Consider the following 20,727-nt stretch of genomic DNA (forward strand, 5'->3'; position numbering starts at 1 on the left):
ATACTTCAGGTGTAAACGTTGTTTGCTTACACTTGGATAAAGGATTAAACTAAATTTATTATAGTCTAACCAAGTGGAAAGAAACTTCCAACCTCTTGTCCTCCCCCCCCCAGACCAAATGCCGAAATATTTCCTCTGTATTAATCTTATAAAATCTTGTATCCTTTAAGCAACTTAAATGTTTCTATCACATCCCCTCTTTTCTACCTGTTGACCAACTTTTGCAATCCACAAACCCTCGGTCTATCCTCATAAGGAACATTCCACAGACCACTTTTTGGTATCTCCATCAGCCTCCTTTGTATCCATATCATCAGTTTCATATCATCTCCATTTGTTCCATGTGGTGTCCTTCAAATCCAGCTATCACTATGCAGCCATTCCCTTTATCCAACTCAGCTCTCACTCTATTATAAAAAGTTTGTAAATTACTAAAGGCATGACTGATCCTACACAAAACCATTCTACCCTTAATAGAGTATTACTCATTTCTGAATTTTTATTCTCTTTTGAGCAACTTTTCAGTACTTTTACCACCACTTCTCAGATATTGATTGCTATGTAATTTGCTATCACAGACTATGCAAAGGACTTTTCTCCTCCTTCCACTTCTTTGGGACTTTGCCTGAGCTGAGACTTAAATTAAACAGCCTAGTCAAAACTATCAGCAGTTCCCTTGCACATTCTCTTAAAGTGAGAGCTGATATCCCATCCAATCCCACATCTATATTTGTATTCAGATTCTGCAATGTTGTAAGTACTCCAATTCATCAACCTCTGTTCTCACATTAGTCTTTGTCACCTTTGCCATAACAATATCCTAACTGATGATATATCCTTGCAAAGTGGTCATTCAGCAGCTTAACTATTTCATCTGCCTCTGTCACCTTTATACCATCAGTACTCATTAAAGTTAACCTTCCATAGTCATTCCTCTTACTTACCACATAATGAAAGAATTCTTAGGAATGCTACCATGCTGGTCACCTTTCTCCTTATGTACCTTCTACAATGTTTTCTTTTTTGCATCTCATGCTTAATGATACTATGCATCCATCTAACTCCTACCTGATTTATCCTCCTGACCTTGGTATAAAGTCTGATATTGCTTCCTCCAGATATCTCTTGACTATCACCCCCCTCCCAATACAAATCTCTTGCACATCTCTTACTTCTCTTGCAAATTGTGCCATAGTATTGCTTCCAGCTGCCTCCTAAGCTTGTCATAATTGCCTGTCTTGTAGTTCCACACACACACACACCTTAACTAAAATTTACATGTTTTGTTACCTCCCAAATTAAGACTATGCAATTCACTTGCCAATTGGAGGCAGTGTAGCTACCTGTGTTATGAACAAGTCTTTCTTCTTCCTTTCACTCTGTCTCCAAAGTTGAATTCCTCCATAATTACTTGACTTGTACTTGTTCTAATCTGCTGATGCATGTTTTCCACATCATCCCTGGCCTATATCAGCAATATATTTTATATTTTGTCAAGAAAACTTCAATCTCACACTAGATTGCCCCAAAAGAAGTGCCATTTGCTATACTTATTCCTATTTTTGTCAGCTGCAATTCATCTGCTATCACCAGCAGTACCCCACTGCCCATGCTGTTGCTCTATCCTTCCTGAAAATACTAAACCCATTACATTATCTTCCTGTAACTAAGCCATCTGCTGTTAACCAAGTTTCACTAATGCCTGTAATTTTATGGTGACATTGCACTCACCAGTGTCAAAAACTCCTCACCCTTATTCCATAGTGTGTAGTGTAGCATTCCCAACCACCCTTAACTTCCCTACTTCTGAGGTGGATGAAAGAGTGAGACCAAATCGCACTTCTTATCCATATTACTCAATGAGTGTTACAGAATCATATCCAGATTTAGCTTGACGTCTGTAGACGTCATGGACAGTTGGGGGATTAACATCCTGAATTGATTATCCCATTTGATATTGTTGCCTGAGAGAGACTAGATTCTGCATATTTTGTTTATTCCCTACATAGGTATAAATTGAAGCCTCTGGGCTCTGTACTGTAATATTTGAGTTTTTATTATATTTACAGAAAGCAAAAATTTTATTTTCTCTTTTTATCAAACATGTTATTCAGCAATGAAATACAGATGGATCTGTTTATTTTAAAATGGCAAAATAAAGACTAAGGTTCTCTTCTATAATTTCTTCTATGTAAGAACTGTGGTTCATTTATGAAAAATAACTTTCTGACACAGAATTACTTTGATATTGAATGAGAATTTTTGTGCTCTCTTAAGGCTTCTGTCTAATCTTGAATGAGAACCAACAGTTCTAAACACCTGTTAGACTAGTGGAACTTGAAAAAAATACACTAATAAAATCCAAATAGATGAGTGCCTGGGCAGCACTCATGTCTTAAGTAGTGCAAGGCCATGGGAACTCTGATGCCATGGGTTGTATTCTGATATTTTCGAAGCTCTCTCTCTCATATATATATGTGTGTGTGTAAAATTTGGAATAGATTAGATGACTGGAAGCCAAGTGATAAAAATAGAAATACTATTTCTTAGAAGAATTCATTAGGTGCATTACATGAAAAGAGACATACAAAAAAAAAAAAAAAAAAACTATAAATTAAATTGCCAATGTATTACTGACATTTAAAGGTGTTCTGGATACCACAGTATTGTTGGGCATTTGCATGCAATCATGATCTTGTGAACGCCAAAGTTGGATAGCTACATAATGACAATCAGAAAGCTTATAGCTGAGGTTAGGATTCAGATGTAATGGATTGAGGACAATGTGCTTAATTCTCCAATTCTTCTCTCGAGTTTATTATAGCATCTAAAGATGTTCTCCAATTTTTTTCCAGATGAGTGATGGAATTTTTATTATTAGGGACAGTAGAATTAAGGATGTGATTAGATAGTGTGCTAGTTCTAGTCTGCCATATGTGGTGACTCTCGTATGTTCTTCCAGATGTAATTCACTGAATTATTTAGTCTGTCCAAATTAGGACATGTTGCAGTTCAATGAAAAATCCATTGAATTACATCTGGAAGAGCATGTGAGAGACATATAGCAGAACTAGAGCTAGAGTACTATCTAATCGTGTACTTAATTCTGCAGACCTTAATGATAAAAATTCTATCACCCATCCAATCATCTGGAACAAATCAGAGAACATCTTTGGATGCTATGATAAACTTGAGAGAATTGTGGAATCTAAGGTAATCATCCTTAATCCATTACATCTGAATACTAACCGCAGTAATAATCTTTCTGATCGTCACTGCACTGCTATCAGATTTTGGCATTCGTGAGATCATATGCCTGTCTGTGCCCAACAATACTGTAGTATCTGGAATGCTTTCAAATGTCAGTAATATTTTTGGCAATTTAATTTTTTTTTTTTTTTTTTTTTTTTTGTTTCTTTTCATGTAATGCACACATAAGGTCTTCTAAGGAGACAAAACTAGTTGTGCACATTATTTAAATTTAAAAAAAAATTATTTCTATTTTTATCTCTTAGCTTCATTTAATCTATTTCAAATGTGTTCCTCAGCCGAGTAAATCCATTGTATCATATATATGTATACACGAGGGTGGTCTGAAAAGTTCTCAACCTAACAATGAAAAAACATTCATAATTTCAAAATTATTTTCATTTTTCAACATAATCTCCTTTACGACTAATACATTTATTCCAGCAATGCTCCACTGCCATTAACCCATCCCTGTAGTGGTTCTCAGTAAGATCTGCAAAATACCTCTCTACAGCTGCAATCACCTCTTGATTCGAAGAAAAACGCTGACCAGTGAGGAAGTGTTTTAGGAGGAGATAGAAGTCAGACGGAGCCAAATCTGGGGAATAGGGTGGATGTTCCAACAATTCATAGTGCAGATACTTTAATTTATTTATTTTTTTGTTGTTACACTTTTTGGATTTTCTTCACGTGGATCATCTTCAAGGCTGGTACAGCCACATTTAAACTTGGCTGGTACAGCCAAGTTTAAACGTTTTTATGAACTTTGAATGAATTTCTTTTGGCGTTAAACCTTCTTTTACAAAGAACTTTATAACTGCACGATACTCAATTTTATCCATTTCAAGGGTGGACAGCACTTTTTCTTATACAGCTGCATAAAACAAACTACTTGATGGGATGACTTGCAATTTCGTATGGATGCTTATGGCAGATGTACCAACTTAGAAAAAAAATCTTGCTGATAGTGTTGCCATCTATGGTTGAGGCCGAGAGCTTTTCAGACCACCCGCATATATTACGAAACTGTACTTCTGGAAAGAAGTCAACAGACACTACCCCCCCCCCCCCCCCCACATGAGCAAGGTGCATTTTGCCATGTAACAAGTCACGTTTGTATCCCTTATAAATTGGAGAAATATGATTCTCTCAAGACACTGCAACTGTGTCCAGGTGAAATGACTGAAAATGGAACCGATAGTTTGAAAGAGACACTGATAGGATGCCATGCTGCAGTCCTGTCTATTCGGCAAATTGTTGACAAATTGAGCCATCCCAGGTCAGTAATCAGCAATACCATATGTGATGGAAGTGCAGGGAGTCAACTCAAGTTCTACCCTGCATTGGACAACCACCACACTCACCAAATGTGATCGTGGGGATGCTACAAAGGATAATATATAAAAACAAGCCGTTCATCAGCTGACATGTTTATTGCAGAATTCTGGGCATCGACTGGAACAAGAATCTGTACAAAAACAATCGGCATCAAGGTTCACAACATTGGTTTTCATGGTAGGACTGCAATATTCAAGCCCCACATTACTCGAACCAACATGCAGCATTGTCTTCAGTGGTGCAAAGAGCATGTACATTAGGATGTGGCAAGTTTGGAAAGCTGTGTTATGGACCAGTGAATCATGCTACACTCTGTACTGAACAGATGGACAGATATGGGTGTAGTGGATGCCAAGTGAAAGTCTCTTACCAGAGTGCGTAATCCCAACTATGAAATTCAGAGATGGCAGTGTGATGATATGGTCCTGTTTATCCCAGTTTCGTCTCGGACCTCTGTTTGTGGTGCCACAAACATTAAACTCTGACAATTCTTAACTGTCTTGCTTATCTCTTTCAGTAAGACAATCCACTGTGTCATTGGCTGCTACTGTAACTGCTTGATTTGTGTATATATGAATGTCACTACACTCGACTGGCTTCCACTGATCCCAACTCTATTGTACATCTGTGGATTGAACTGGAGTGCTGGTTGAGTTCAAGCGACATCTGCCCTACAACAGTCCAGGACCTCATTACATGCCTACAGGAAGAATAGTCCAAAATTCCCATTGATCTTCATCATATACTTGGGGAAAGTATGCTTTGTAGGATTGTGGTCATCGCAATGAAAGAAGGTGCTACATCTTATTATGGTGGGTGGCATGACTGCCTGTTCCTCACACTGTGGTATTTGTTTCCAAGCAGTGTATATATTCAGTTATGAAATAAGGATGGTTGTTTCTATTTTTGCAATTTGTGCAATTCATGTGGTTACATGGTTAGGTGGAGTTTTAATTTTCAATTTATCTTCATTCTGCAATTTGGCTGAAGTATCAGATATTCAACCAAAGCATACTGCATTAAATTCTAAACATTCTGAATTGAATTTTATAAATTATTTGAATGCACTACAATTTTTTATTGATTTTAATTGTTTCTTTTTCTTCAAAAGATTTGTTTATAATATTATAATTCAGTATGCTTTAGCCAGATTATGGAATTTCATCCAACAGTTATCTCTAGAATAAAATCTTGTTGAAAATTTGCAATATGTCTGAGAATGGCTTATATATATTTAAAATAAACTTTTACTTTAATATATATATATATGTAATTTAATAATTAATTAAATAAATTAAATTAATTAATTAAATAAAATAACTAAGCTTATAAAATTACTTGGTAACCCTAGTGTGTGTGTGTGTGTGTGTGTGTGTGTGTGTGTGTGTATACCGTATTTTCAGGTGTATAAGACGCACTTTTTAACCTTAAAAATTCATCTTAAAAATGGGGTGCGTCTTATATAATGAAGGGAAAGATTGTTTCCTTTTTTCAAAGTCATACGACTTTGAAAAGAGGAAATGTTCCAAGATCTTTGTAGGTGGTTAATGGTGCAATCAAATTGATACGTGACCTTCACGTGACTTCTAGCGCGTCATTGGCTAAGAACGGGGAGTCCCTATTCAGTTTCATAATATCTTATCCGAGTAATCAGTTACCGATGTTTATCAGTATTGAGTTGACATGTTGAGATATTTTGTGTTCAGTTTAATATTTTCCCGTAGATTTTAGTGATGGAAAAAAACAGGCGACATTCATATACTTCAAGTTACAAATTGCAGGTTGTAAAATATGCGGAAGAACATGGGAATAGGGAAGCTGAAAGACAATTTGGACCTCCGCCTACAGAAAAAGTTTTTTTTAGGTTTTTTTCCAGAAAATTGTATTAAATTTCTTGGGTGCGTCTTATACACCAGAAAATACGATATATATTAAATTTTACTTTAAAGGGATAATTATCATGGAGATAGAATTTATAACATTAAATGGTCGTTTTTAAAAACCTGAATATAATGATTAACTTGCATTTTAAAGCTGATTAATAAAGAGTTTGGAGGGAGTGTTGGCAAAAAAGAGCTGCGTGAAGATGGTCAGTTTAACATACAAATTGATAACAAGTCAGCATTGTTCAAGTAAGTTTGAGTTAAAAATATATTATCTACATTGTTCTCTGATTTTAATCAGTATGTAATATATGCACTGATATTCAAGTTAAAAAAATACAGTAATAACCCACTTAACATTGTCCTGTTTAGTGCTGTTTCATTACAGCACCCATGTTTGGCAGTTACCAAGAGTTGCCCCATTATTGCATCATTGCTAACAATCATTTAAGTCATTTGGCGTGGTTTGTGCAGAACACATGACAGCACCCAGTTTACATCTCTTGAAGTACAGACAACCAGAAGTAACCTCAGAAGACTGCAGGTATTCCCAAGTTTGCAGATGAACCACAGTCGTCCATCTGAAATACTATAATTAGTGACTTTAATAAAATCACTCAGTTCATTATTGTTCCGATATATTAGTATTTTCATGTATCTAATGAAATATGTCATACTGGGGTATTACTGTATCCTTATTTTGATTCATGGCATAAGAAACAGAAGGCTGTTGAAAGAATTTACATTTAATAGGTGTGTGTGTGTGTATTGACTTCATAAGTTACCATCTTATGGTCTACCTTCCATCATTGCTTGCTTCCTGTTTTGTCATGCATGGCTTCCTTTCTTCAGATTTTCCCAACAAAGCTGAAGTATCCTCAAGGGTATCCTTTCATTCACTGTTAATTAACATCAGAATTCCTGACAGCTTCTGTCAGAAATTCTGATGTTAATTCTGTTGACTTTACATAAGTATGATTGAAGTTGCCTTAGTATCCCATAATGTAAAGCACTTTCTTTCAGGCATATATATTGCTATACATTATGGAAAGAGCAACTAGCCCAGTTTTGATCTTCATTAAGGTCTAATCAGTGGGAGCTAGACTAAATGATATGAAGATTGAATAATGCAGAAGTCATGCATTATCCATATACAAGCAGTAAAAAAGGTGCATCACCTTATTAAAATACTCTGGATCAGAGATAGTTGTAGAAAGTTTTTTTCATAGCTACACAATACATTATACTTGCCAAGAAACTGTATTCTTGTTTAATCCTTTGCTCAAATATAAGCAAAGAAATATTTATGCGTGAAGTATCATCATTAGACAATTGATGTGAAGTCAGCAGCCCTATGTACAAGTAGTCTAAATGTGATCTTGGAAAGTGTAATTTTCTTTGTAAGCAAGTGAAAAACACTCTGATCCATAGTATTTTAATGTGATATACCTTCCTGCTACTTGTATGTGGATAATGACTTCTGCATTAATTCAACCTTATTAAGGTCTAATTAATACAGAAGGGTCTGGCTCCTACTGATAAGACCTCAGTAAAGGTCAAAACTGGTCTGGCCTTTCCCACGATGCATAGCAATATACACATCTAAAAGGATGTACTTTGTATTATGGGATGACAAGGCAGTTGTGAACAGCCTCTTTATACAAGTAGCCTTAGTCATGAGGATACCAACTTTGTTTACTTACTTTGGTAAAGGGTTAAACAAGAATATGATTTCTTTGCAAGTATGATTTATGTTATAACAGAGTGAAAGAACTTTCTATGACAGTACTACTGAATTGTTTGTCCTGCCAAAACTTTTCTTCCAAATTAATCTCACTTTCCGCACCTCAGTGTTGTAATATTTTATCCTTTGCTTTAGTGTTACATGGTGATCAGCATTCATTTCGGTAAAATTATGGAGACTACAGCCATGTTAGGAATAATTATAAAGTGATTAAAGTCACTTTAATGACTTTAATCACTTTTACATCACCTTAATCACTTTATATTAAGGTTATCAGTATACACACACACAAAGACAAGCTATATTACATTTCAAACAGTATGCCAAAGTGAATGATTTGATCTACCGTTATTCTACTGGCCTGACCTCTTGTGGGAAAAAAAAACATCAACTATATTCTATTTATAACACCATCAGAGAACATATTTATTTAGTTTTAATACAGCAAAAGTGGTGGCCTAATCCATAATTTAACATGAGTGTTGTTATATTAGAGTTAAGAGCCTAGATTACGTATAGTCCTAATTATAATTAACTCTTAGACTGAAAGGTTATGTGGCTAGAATATGTGCTATCCATATTCTTGGGATTTTTGGACCACCATTATTGTTAAGATTAGGGTGGTTGATAAGAATTTCACAGGCGACCTTAAATTTACGCTTATAAGACGTTTTGATGTGATGCAAACAACAGTGCCTTTCCAGTCATTTCTATGTAGAGTATTCAGGGCATAATCAGAAAGGCCAAATTTACCATAATTGTTAAACTTAATGTGCCATTTATGTTCCTTTTTTTGGATAGAAATTGTGTGTCCTGTTTCACCTATATAGGGCAAATTCTTTTACAGGACAAATTCCTGCTCGATATCACAGCACTATTTGCCTATATACTATGTTCTGGCTGCTTTGTGTGGCATGTTGCATGCAAAAAAGAAGGCACAGCCCTGGAGTTTACTATTTATTCTCCCCCTCCCCCTTCAATTGCTAACTTTTATATGGAAGCTTTTGAGCAATGTGCTTTAGATTCCTATACTTGAAAAACCAAAGTCTGGCTTAGATATGTTGATGATGTTTTCATTATCTGGTCCCATGGCTGCCAGACATTAGACACTTTCTCAGCCACCTAAACAAACAACACAAACGCACACAGTTCACAATTGAAATTGATAATTAGTTTACGGAATTAACAACGCACTTGTTAATTCCGTAAACTAATTGCCAGTTATGTATGACAAACGTATAAGCCTTGCTACTAGAATTGAAATTGAAGATCAGAACACACTTCCTTTTCTAGGTACACTTGTCACACGTCTTCCTTCTGGCAGTCTTTCCTTCACTGTTTACCGTAAGCCTACACACACTAGCCAATATATACACATAAACTGTTACCACAACCCAACACAAAAACTAGGTGTTATTAACACTAAAAAATAGGACTTTAATGATTTGCTCTAGTAAACAAGCACTTAAACATGAATTAAAAGTTATCATCAGTACTTTCCTCAGAAATGGCTACAAAATATCAACGAAATTCTTCACGACTCCACTTAAAAATAAACTAAGTTACAATAAAACTGTAGCCATTCCGTACATTAAAGGGATATCAGACAAAATAAATTGTAAATAAAGTCGTATTTTTGTAGTATTCTGCAGAATACTAAATACAACCTTAATGCCACCTTTCTGCTGATGCACCTTTGTCTCCAGAGTCATTTTCTCTGCTGACCCTATATAGGTGAAACAGGATGCACAATTCATATCCGAAAAAAAGAACATAAATGGCATATTAAATTTAACAACTATGGTAAGTCTGGCCTTCTGATCATGCCCTGAATACTCTACTTTGAATTGACTGGAAATGCACTGTTTACATCACATCAAAACGTGGTATGAGCATAAATTTAAGGACGCCCTAGTCTTAACAATAATTGATTTAAAAATTTCAAGAATATGGATGGCACACATTCTACCCACAACTTTTTAGTCTAAGAGTTAATTATAATTATTACTGTAAGTAATCTAGGATCTTAACTCTAATATAACAGCACATGTTAAATTATGAATTAGGCCACCACTTTTGCTGTATTAAAACTATCTATATGAATTTATTCTCTGATGTTATAAATAGAATTTTTTTTTTTTATGTTGACCCAATACACGAGAGGTTGATAGATCAACCTATAGTACATTAATACCATGTATGGGTTGGGAAAGAAGGCACTTGTTCACATTTGATTTGAATGACTGTATATTGTATTCCTTAGGGAACACAGCAAGAGGAAGACTGTTCTATAATACAGCAGTTACAGGGATGGAGGAGGAGAAGAAACTTGTTCTGTGGGTTTCAAGGTGCATTGTATAGAGGTGTTGAGCAGCAGCCGCATGTGTACCGATGAGCTTAGTACTAGGTGGAGGAATTATTGATGTTATTTCAGATGAACATTTTCCATGGAAATATTTGTAGAAAACACATAGTGCAGTGACCGACCGTCTGTGCGAAAGTGGGGGGGGGTGAGTTGGTAAGAGATGGGTCATTAATAAGTCTGATTGCTCTCCTGTATTGAGTTGGGCATGTTGAGGGCTTTTGGGGTGCCCATCCCCATATGTGAGAGCAGTATTTGATGATTGGGCAGATTTGTGTAAGGTTAACAGCTGTTCAGGGGTGAAGTAATGTCTTGAGCAAAAGAGAAATCCTAGTTTTTTAGAAGCTGAGGATGCAATGGTTAAGTGTTTATGCCAGGAGAGGCTTGATGTCAGGGTCTAAGAGTGTTGGACTGCAGTAACTAATTCCAAGAAGGGAAATCTCAGATTGTCCAGAAACTCTGGTGTTGTCAAAAATAATATGGAGAAAATGGTTCTTTTTCATGAGAAATGAGACAGTACTGGGTTTTATTAGCATTGAAATTGACTAGGTTATCTGAACCCTATTGGAGGATGGCTTGGAGGTCTGAATTGAGGGCAGTGGTGGTTGCTGTTCTGTAGGTTGAGGTTAGTTGTGTGGAGTAAGGTTTATCAAAAGAAAGGGAGGAGTGCAATGTGCTGTCATCTGCAAAACTATGTATTGGGTTGGAGGTAAGTTGAAGTAGGTCATTTATATATAGTAGGAAGAAGGTTGCTGAGAGGACAGAACCTTGTGGAACCTGGCATTAGTTGAATGGTGAGAGAATAAGCAACCATCCACCACACACACACACACACACACACACACAGTATGTCCAGACAGGAAGCTGGCAATCTAACTACAGAGGTCTTGAGATAGACCAAATGATGGCAGCTTGCTTAGTAAGCCCTTGTGCCAGACCTGGTCAAATGCCTTGGAGATATCAAGTGCAACCGCTTGAGATTCTCCAAACTTCTCCATGGCATTTGTCCAGAGATGGGTGACATATGTAAGCAGATCTCCTGTTAATCGGCAGCGACAGAATTCATACTGGCAGTCTTTTATTAGACAGGTAGCTTCAAAGTAGTGTAGGAGTTGAGAATTGATGATTTTTTCCATTACTTTAGAGAGGACTTAGGTGAGTGAGATGGGGCGGTAGTTGGACTGCAGTAACTTGTTGCCCTTCTTGGGAATGAGTTGAATATATGCCAATTTCCAGGCTGTGATATATTGCTTTGTAGTTTTTTTTTCCCACAGGCCATTAGAATAATGGTTGATCAAATCATTGTCACTTTGGCATACTTGTTTGAAATGTAATATAGCTTGTCTTTGTATATTCACTATCTACCAATAATTTTACAGACATTTGAGCAATTTACAGTTGATATCAACAGGTAAACCCTAATATCGGATATGTTCACCTTTTGGCTTTGATCACCTCTTATACCTTTTGAGGGGTGCTTTCCACCAATATGCAGCAGACACCAGATGGAATTTGTCTCCATTCCTCCATCAAAGCAGCACCGAGTTCAGTAGCAGCAGCGATTGAGGTCCAAAGCAGCACGTCTTCAATAAGTGCTGCTTTGATGAGAGTTGACATCAGGACTCTGCACAGGCTAGGACATTCGTTTAACACGCATCTCTTCATACCATTCCATAGCAGCTGCAGCTTTGTGGCATGGGGCATTGTTGTCTTGATAGTAATACGGGTAATAATAGTAATAATATTAATAGTATAAATAATAATAGTAATCCACAAAAACTCCACAGTGTAAGTAGCAACTGATTATCCAGAATATCAAGGTACTAAGTTGTCTTCATGGAACCATGGACAACAACAGTGATCCCATTCCAAATCAGCTGAATGCACCCCACACCATTACTCCTTCACCACCAAACTTTATTGCAGGTACAACACACTGTGGTAACACGTGTTCACCAGGCTGCTTCCACACCCACACCCTGCCATCAGACTGGAAACAGCTGAACTTTGATTCATCACTCCATAGTGCTGTTTTCCACTGGTCAGTTGTCCAGTGGAAAACAGTACAATCTCTTTGCACCATGCGAGATGAGCCACCTTGTTTTCGTTGTTGTGATGTTCGGCTGGTGCACTGCTGCTCTTCCATGGAAACCCAATAAATGAAGTTCTTTTCATACAGTATTAGTGCTCACCATGGTGTTACCGGTGAGCACTAATATAGGTGAGTCATCACGGATGATCTGTGTCAATTGTAGCCATTTTTTGCATGCTACTTGTTTTAACACCCTCCTGTCCCTGTTGGTCATTTTCGGCAGCTGTCCTGGGTGTTTTCCTCCACTATTGATACCAGAACGTCTCCATTTGTTGATCACGTCACAAATGTTAATTTCGGATTCTCCAATTGAGTAGCAATGGCACGTATGGACATGCCACCAATGTGACAGTCCATAATGACACCTCTCTTGAAGTCACTGAGTTCACGTCGTGTTGCCATGCTACCTGCATTCAGCTGCTATGATGAAATACTGCTTCTTACTATCTGTACACTGGTTTTTTATGTTGTTGACAAACCTGGAATGTTCCATAAGTTCAAATAACAGGGGTGTCTGAACAATTATTATTTGTAGTATGTATGTGCATACTCCAGATAATGACCTCAATATGAAGGTTGAAACGTTTGGAAATTAAATTAATTATTCCTAACATGGTTGTTGTTGTCTCCATAATTTTACTGATATGTCTTATTTTATATTTTTGTCTTCTAAGGCACTTTGACTTCATCTATTCACTTAGTTCATAGGCTTTTTTCCTGCCATCTTGGTAAGACACTTGTTTTTATTATTGCCGGAGGCCTCCATGTAGCTACAAATGTATAGATAGAGACTGTGTATCAACCACACCAGATTTCATACATTTTCTTGAATTGATTCACAGTACCTACAATTGCCACTTCCAAAGTAAGCCATTCCAATCATACACGACTATTAGAGAAAAATCCATCTCTCATCTGTTCATGTCTGCATTCATTCTCAACTTCCAACTGCCCACTTGTCCTTCTTCCACCCTCCATAAAATGAAAAATTCCAACCACTGATATCTTGTATGGCCCATTCAGAAGTTTATAGATCTATCAATAGTCTTTGTCCTGTTTGCTAGCATATGTAATCCACAAATTCTCAATCTGCCTTCGTAATATACATTTTCCAATCGTCATCTCTGACATTCTCTTTTCCACCCTTTCTGTCTGCATCACCTCATTAAACGAATTTCAGCTTGCACACAGTAGTCCAGGTGAGGTCATATCAAAGGCTTGTAAAGAAGCAAAATGACTTATCCTTATATGTGAATGTTCATTTCAGCATTATCATTCATTGTCTTTGATAATGAATTTATAATGCTGAAATTTTATTTTGATATTGTTTTATTTCGATAAGTTTGTTATCTTTGATAATAAACTCTACTAAATGCAGATGGTATTTGAGTGACAGATGAAAAGATTGTTCAACTGATGAGTGCCCATTTTGCTAAAGCTATTAACTTGCTGTATACAACATTGAGCTCACTATTACCTCTTCACTGGATGAGAAAACTGGAGTGTTCGAGGAATAGGTGCTAGAGCTGTTGCACAAACTGAATAAGAATTTGGCAATAGGGATTGATGGGATAGAATTTGAAGATTGATGGCAAAAGATTCATTTCAGTATTATCTGGAGAATAAAAATTTATTAAATACAATTTAAGTAAATTTTAATTCTCTAGAGGTAAATGAATCTCCCATGATACTGTAAGAGAAATTACAAAGGAATTCTCAGCAAAAGCAGTAACAATGATAAACAACAAGATGACTGAAACTGGGAATATTGAATATATAAGAAAAATCTGGTCAAACCATTTTAAGACCATCTTCCACCAAGGAAACAAAACTACAATGCCAACAATAGAAGAAAATAATGATCACCCAAAAATTTTACAAGAAGAAGTTAGACACGCAATAAAACAGATGAAAAACAATAAAGCACCAGGCATTGATACTATCCCTACTGAACTGTGGTCATATGGAGGCAGCATATCAATAGAATATTTAACAACCCTATTCAATAAAATACTACAAACAGGAGAGATCCCAGATGACTGGAGAACTGGAAAGATCATCCCAATATACAAGAAAGGAGACAAAAGAGACTGCAGAAATTACAGACCAATCAATTTACTCCCTCACACCTATAAAATATTCATAAGAATTATACAAAATAGATTAAAAAACACCTACGAAGAAATGATAGGCATAGAACAAGCTGGTTTCCGAGGAAACTATTCAACAATAGACCAAATTTTCACATTGCACCAACTAGCAGAACTCAGCTGGGAAGACCATAAAGAACTATATTGTTGTTTTGTGGACTTTAAACAAGCTTTCGATAAGATCAACAGAGAAATCCTTCTCAAAATTCTACTAGAAAAAGCAATAGACAAATATATAATACAGTTTCTGATAAAATATTACTCTAAGACAAATGCAATAATTAAAAAGGACACACAACAGAACCCATAGAGATCCAAAAAGGAGTAATGCAAGGATGCCATTATTCCCATGCCTATTCAACATATATCTAGAAGAAGTTGTAAAGAAAGCAATAGACAATGAGGCTGGAATTAATGTCAATGGTTTAAACATAAAAATAATATCAAATATGCAGATGATCTCGTCCTTCTTGCAAGAACCCCAAATGAACTACAAAAGTTGATCAACAAGCTAAATGAAACCTGTAAAACATATGACATGACAATAAATATACAAAAAACAAAAGTGATGAAAATAGGAAGGAACAGAACTACTATCTCAGCCACCCTAAACGGAGAACAATTAGAACAAGTAGACAACTTCATATACCTTGGATCAAAACTAACAGAAATAATAGATGAACTCAAAACAATCACACAGAATAGCGATAGGATGGACCACCATGGGAAAATTACAGAAAATCTGGAAAATGAACAAGATATCTAAACAAGCCAAAATCAAATTATGTGAAGCAATAATTATACCAACAGTCATCTATGGAGCAGAAGCGTGGACAGTTAAAAAAAGAGAGGAGAAAAAACTGCTGGCATTTGAAATGAAATGCTTAAGAAAAATAAATAGAACAAGTGGATAGAAAAGAAAACAAACATCACAGTCTGACAAGAACTATTGTATAAAAAGACAATAATAGAAAAATTTTTGTTTACCCTTCCTAGACACCTTAGTCACGCGCCTGCCTAATGATACACTTGCCTTCACTGTATACAGAAAACCCACACACACAGGCAGATACATTCACAAACTCTCCCACCACCACCCCTCACAACAATATGGCATCATTAAAACCCTTACCAAGAGAGCCCACAATCTTTGTTCCAGTGGAACCGCCCTCACTACTGAACTTAACCACATACACAGAACTTTCCTCTCCAATGGCTACAGCGAACACAGTATCAAAAAAATAATCAATTCCTCCCCCATTCCCCGCCCCTCTCATCAACAAGAATTTAAAAATGCCATCACCATACCCTACATCCGTGGCACTTCGGAAAAAATAGCTAAGATACTAAAAAAGTATAACCTACACACAGCATATAAGCCCTACCGCAAACTGGCTACCCTTATCCGTTCTACGAAAGATCAGCTCCCTCCTCTCTCTCTGCCTGGAGTTTACAAAGTACCCTGTTCCTGTAAGCTTGCGTACTTTGGACAGACAGGCAGATCAGCATCCATCCGCCTAGAGGAACACAAGTCGTACATCGTTAAACACAACTATGGCCATTCAGGCTTGGCTGACCATGTTTTGGACACCACCCACAGAGTATCATGGAAAAAAACCACCATGCTCCACCACAGCAAATTCAAGAAAGAGAGACTTTTCTTAGAAGCAGCAGCAGCTCTCAAAAACCAACCAAATCTTAACAAATACGGTTGCATTAAGCTTCCGAAGATTTGGGAAACAGTCATCGCCAGAGGTCCCACCTTACATTCCAGGCCACCTACAACTGCCCTTAGAGGGCGCTCCACCTAGATAGGACTTTATTGTCACCCACGTGGTTGGGCTTAGTATTGTAAGTTTTTGTGTGCATGTTACATTAATTGTCTTTGTAATCCCCGTAGATGTCCTAGTGACTAGGACGAAATATAGGAATTATTAAATTCTATTTTAATTCTTTGTGAGTGCTGTAAAAAAGTCCATTAAACCTCCAACATAATGTCCTCACAGCACTTAAGCCTCTACACAAGAGTACACAAGAATAATAGAAAAAATTAGAAAACAACAACTGAGATGGTTTGGACACACTGTACGCATGGATTCAGACAGACTTCCTAACGTCCTAATCAATAATTTTCCAACTGAAAAAAGACCTGGAAGACCAAGAATTACCTGGCTGAAATTAATAAAGAACATCTCGGGATGCAGAACATATAAGGAACTTTTTCAAACAGCAAGGAATAGAGAAGACTGGAAGATCCTGCTCAAGAGAAGACTCAACCAGTCTTAGACGGAAGAGAAAAAGAAGAAGATTGATGGGATATCAACACAGATGCTAAAAGCATGTTCATTTGAACTGGCTATTCCTTTGACCAGGGAATATTCTGCAGGAGTGGAAAGTATGCGTGATAATCTCATTACACGAGGGTGGTGCAAAGACTGTCGACCTATCAGTATCTCTGGAGTGGTGGTGGTGAAGATTTTGAAAAAGGTGGTTAGGGCTTGCATTCAGAAATGGGTTGACAGAGAATCTCTGCTGTTCATTACAAAGTACTGGGTTTACTAAGGTCATGTTTAAGCAACTTGCTCACAGTTCTATAATGTTATCATTGAGCTAGAAAAGGGGGGGGGGTGGGGTACACTCTGATACTTTTGGATTTTGCTAAGACTTTTGACACAGCATGGATGACGGTTGCATATATTGGAGAATATGGGTTTGGATTATAAAATATTAGCATGGATAAGAGGGTGGCTTACTGACATATCAAAAGTGATATATCGAGAGGGATGGTCAGCAAGATTTAAAAAATAACCAGTGGAGTGCCTGAAAGATCAGTCCTTGTCCATTTTATTCAGTTTGTACATTAATGACATTGGGGGAAGGATTTGACAAGAGACATACAGATATTTGCAGATAATACAAAGATAGGCAAGGTAATCAGGAATGTGACTGATATGCAGTACTTAGAGTAATTTGAATAGGCTAGAATTTTTGGCATGTGAAAATGGCTGTCAGTTCAATGTTAGTAAATGTATAAAGTCATGCATTTTGGTATGAATAGATATCCAGTACCATATTGGTGGAATTATGCTAGAATAAACTGATCATGCTAGGGATCTTGGAGTAGTAGAAAGGAAGTTGAAGTTCAAGAGCCACATAGTAAAGATTGCAAATACAACTCACAGAATGCTGAAATGAACCTTGACATGAAAAGATAATGAAGTTCATTTTGCCTCTTTAAAAGGCTTTGGTAAGACTTCATTTGGACTGTTGTGTGCAGGTCTGGTTCCTTGTTTCCATGGTGATGCTAATACATTGGAGAGTTGCAAAGGAGTGTTAAAATATGATATTGGAATTGTGGAATGCAGATTATGAAGCCAAATTGAGAATGTGGACTGCAGAAACTAGCAAACAGGAGGAAGGAGAGTGATATGATTGAGACAAACTTTGGAACAGATCATGCATAATATCAGTAGATGGAATTTTTCATTTTATAGAGGTGGGGAAATTACAGGAGGACATTCTCAACTTCCAAGGAAGTTGAGAATGTCCTCCTGTAATTTTCCCATAACTTTACATTTATTAACATTGAACTGATAACTATTTTCACATATGCACAATCTAGTCTGCTGAAATCATTCTGCAAGGTACTGCATGTCGTTGCATTCCTGATTACCTTTGTGCCTGCCTATATTTTTTTGAGCCCATACACAAGAGGTTGGTTGATCAATCAATAGTCATATATATTGGTAGTGAACTACCCATATATATAGTCATATATATGGGTAGTTCACTTTTAAATGAAATTTTCATTTAAAAGCCTGCATATTCCTTGGGAAACACATCAGTGGGAAGAATGTTCCACAATACAGCAGTAGCAGGGATGAAGGAAGAGGAAAAGAAATTTGTTCTGTGGGTTTCAGGGTGCACTGTGAAAGGGGTGTTGAGCAACAGCTGCACCTGTTCCAATGAGCTTAGTACTAAGTGGTGGAGTTATTGATGCTATTTCAGATGAACATTTGCCATGGAAATATTTGAAAGCTGGTGGGAGGAGTGAGCTGGTAAGAGATGGATCATTAATAAGTCTAATTGCTCTCCTCTGTATTCAGTCAAGCATTTTTAGGGAGCTCTTAGGGGCCCCTACCCCAAATATGAGAGCAGTATTCAATAACTCGGCAAATTTGTGATTTGTATAAGTTTAGCAGTAGTTTAAACGTGAAGTAAAGTCTTGAGTGAAAGAGATCCTAGTTTTTTAGAAACTGAGGATGCAATGGTTGTGATGTGCTTATGCCAGGAGAGGCTTGATGTCAGGGTAATTCCAAGAAGAGAAATCTCATCTTGTCTAGAAATTTAAGCGTTGTCAAAAATAATACTGGGAGATTTTTTTTTTTTGTGAGAAATAAGACAGAACTAGATTTTACTAGCATTGAAAATATCGAGGTTATCTGAATCTTATTGGAGGATGGCTTGGAGATTGCAGTGATGGTTGATCTTCTGTGGATTGAAGTGAGTAGAGTAAGGTTTATCATGAAAGGGAGGAGTAATGTGCTGTCATCTGCAAAACTGTATTGGTTTGGAGGTCAATTGAAGTAGGTCATTGATATATAGAAGGAAGAGGGTTGGTGAGAGAACAGCCAGCCCAGAAGAGACTACTTGCATACCTTTGTGTCATCAGCAAACAGCAGTATGTCACCTGTCAGATCCCTCCCAATGTCATTAATATAAAGATTGAATAACAGTGGACCAAAGACTAATCCCTGGGATACAACACTGTTCATCTAAAAAATCTTTCACTAATGCTCCCATGCACCAGTCTTTGATAAGTCAGCTATTCTTTTATCCAAGCTAATAATATATAATCCACTTTCATATCCTGTGACTAATGTGAGTGACCTGTGGAATGTTCACTATGAGGACAGATTGAAGGTGTGTGGATTGCAGAAGTTGGTTGATAAGAGAAAAGGAAGGATATGATAGAAACATTTAAGTTGCTTAAAGGGTTTTATAGGATAGATGCAGGGGAAATGTTTCAGCAATTAGCTAGAGGGACCAGAACAAGGGGTCCTTGGAAGTTGAATAAAGGTGTGGTCAGTAGGGATGTGAGGACTAGATTTTTTTGCTTGGAGAGTTGTGAATGAGTGGAATGGATTGCCAGAGTCAGTTGTAAGTGCTTTGTCAGTTAATGGGTTCAATAAGAGGTGTGATAGATTGTGTGGATAGAATTGGTTCTCCCGCAATGAGTCTTTGGACTCCATGGAGGTGCCCGTATAATAATAACAATAATACCATACATGACTGACATAACAAATGACAATGTTAGCAGAAAAATCTGCTCCATTGCCAGAACACGAGAAAATGACAGTGGACCAGAGAAAATAACTCTGGTGGGTCTTGTGGCTAGATCTGATAGTTCACCTAAAATTGCAATAGAGGGCACTTCCCATTTTTAAAAAAAATGGGGGGGGGGGGCAAGCAGCATGGGAATGACCTAGAATCACATGGATAGATATTAGAAAATGGACTGATTCTTCATTCTCCATGTTGTTAAGGAGATTGAAAGACATAAACACCTGGAGAAACTGTCAGGACTGTCACCTTTGCCCCATCAGTCTGTACGTAGACTGTGGATGAAGGGAAAAAAAAAAAATGCTATTTCATCAAATTCCAGCTATCTTAAAATGGCCTGAATGTAATTTAGCATATTCCCAGACATCAAATTCCATTTATTTTTATAGATTGATGCATGGGAAAATGTTTCAGAACTTGGCTGGAGGGGCAAGAACAAGAGGTCATCCCTGAAAGGTGAATAGAGGTGTGGTTAGTAGTAGTGTGAAGACTAGGTTTATTTGGTTGGAAAGTTGTGAATGAGTGGAATGGATTGCCAGAGTCAGTTGGGAGTGCTTTGTCTGTTA

At 37.0% G+C, this 20,727-nt stretch overlaps 1 protein-coding gene across 2 annotated transcripts in view; it reads left to right on the plus strand.

Moving 5' to 3' along the window:
- bur (GMP synthase burgundy) overlaps positions 1–20,727 on the plus strand; it is a 330,780-nt gene that overhangs the window by 81,432 nt on the left and 228,621 nt on the right. For both annotated transcript variants that reach the window (XM_090390672.1, XM_090390671.1), the window contains exon 5: positions 6,622–6,719. In XM_090390672.1, coding sequence (XP_090246798.1) covers positions 6,622–6,719 — 98 coding nt within the window. The remainder of the gene's footprint in view (positions 1–6,621; positions 6,720–20,727) is intronic.

Source organism: Typopeltis vanoorti, chromosome 3, assembly GCF_054136105.1.
Source record: "Typopeltis vanoorti isolate ZY-2024b chromosome 3, IOZ_Tvanoo_1.0, whole genome shotgun sequence".
NCBI lineage: Eukaryota > Metazoa > Arthropoda > Arachnida > Uropygi > Thelyphonidae > Typopeltis > Typopeltis vanoorti.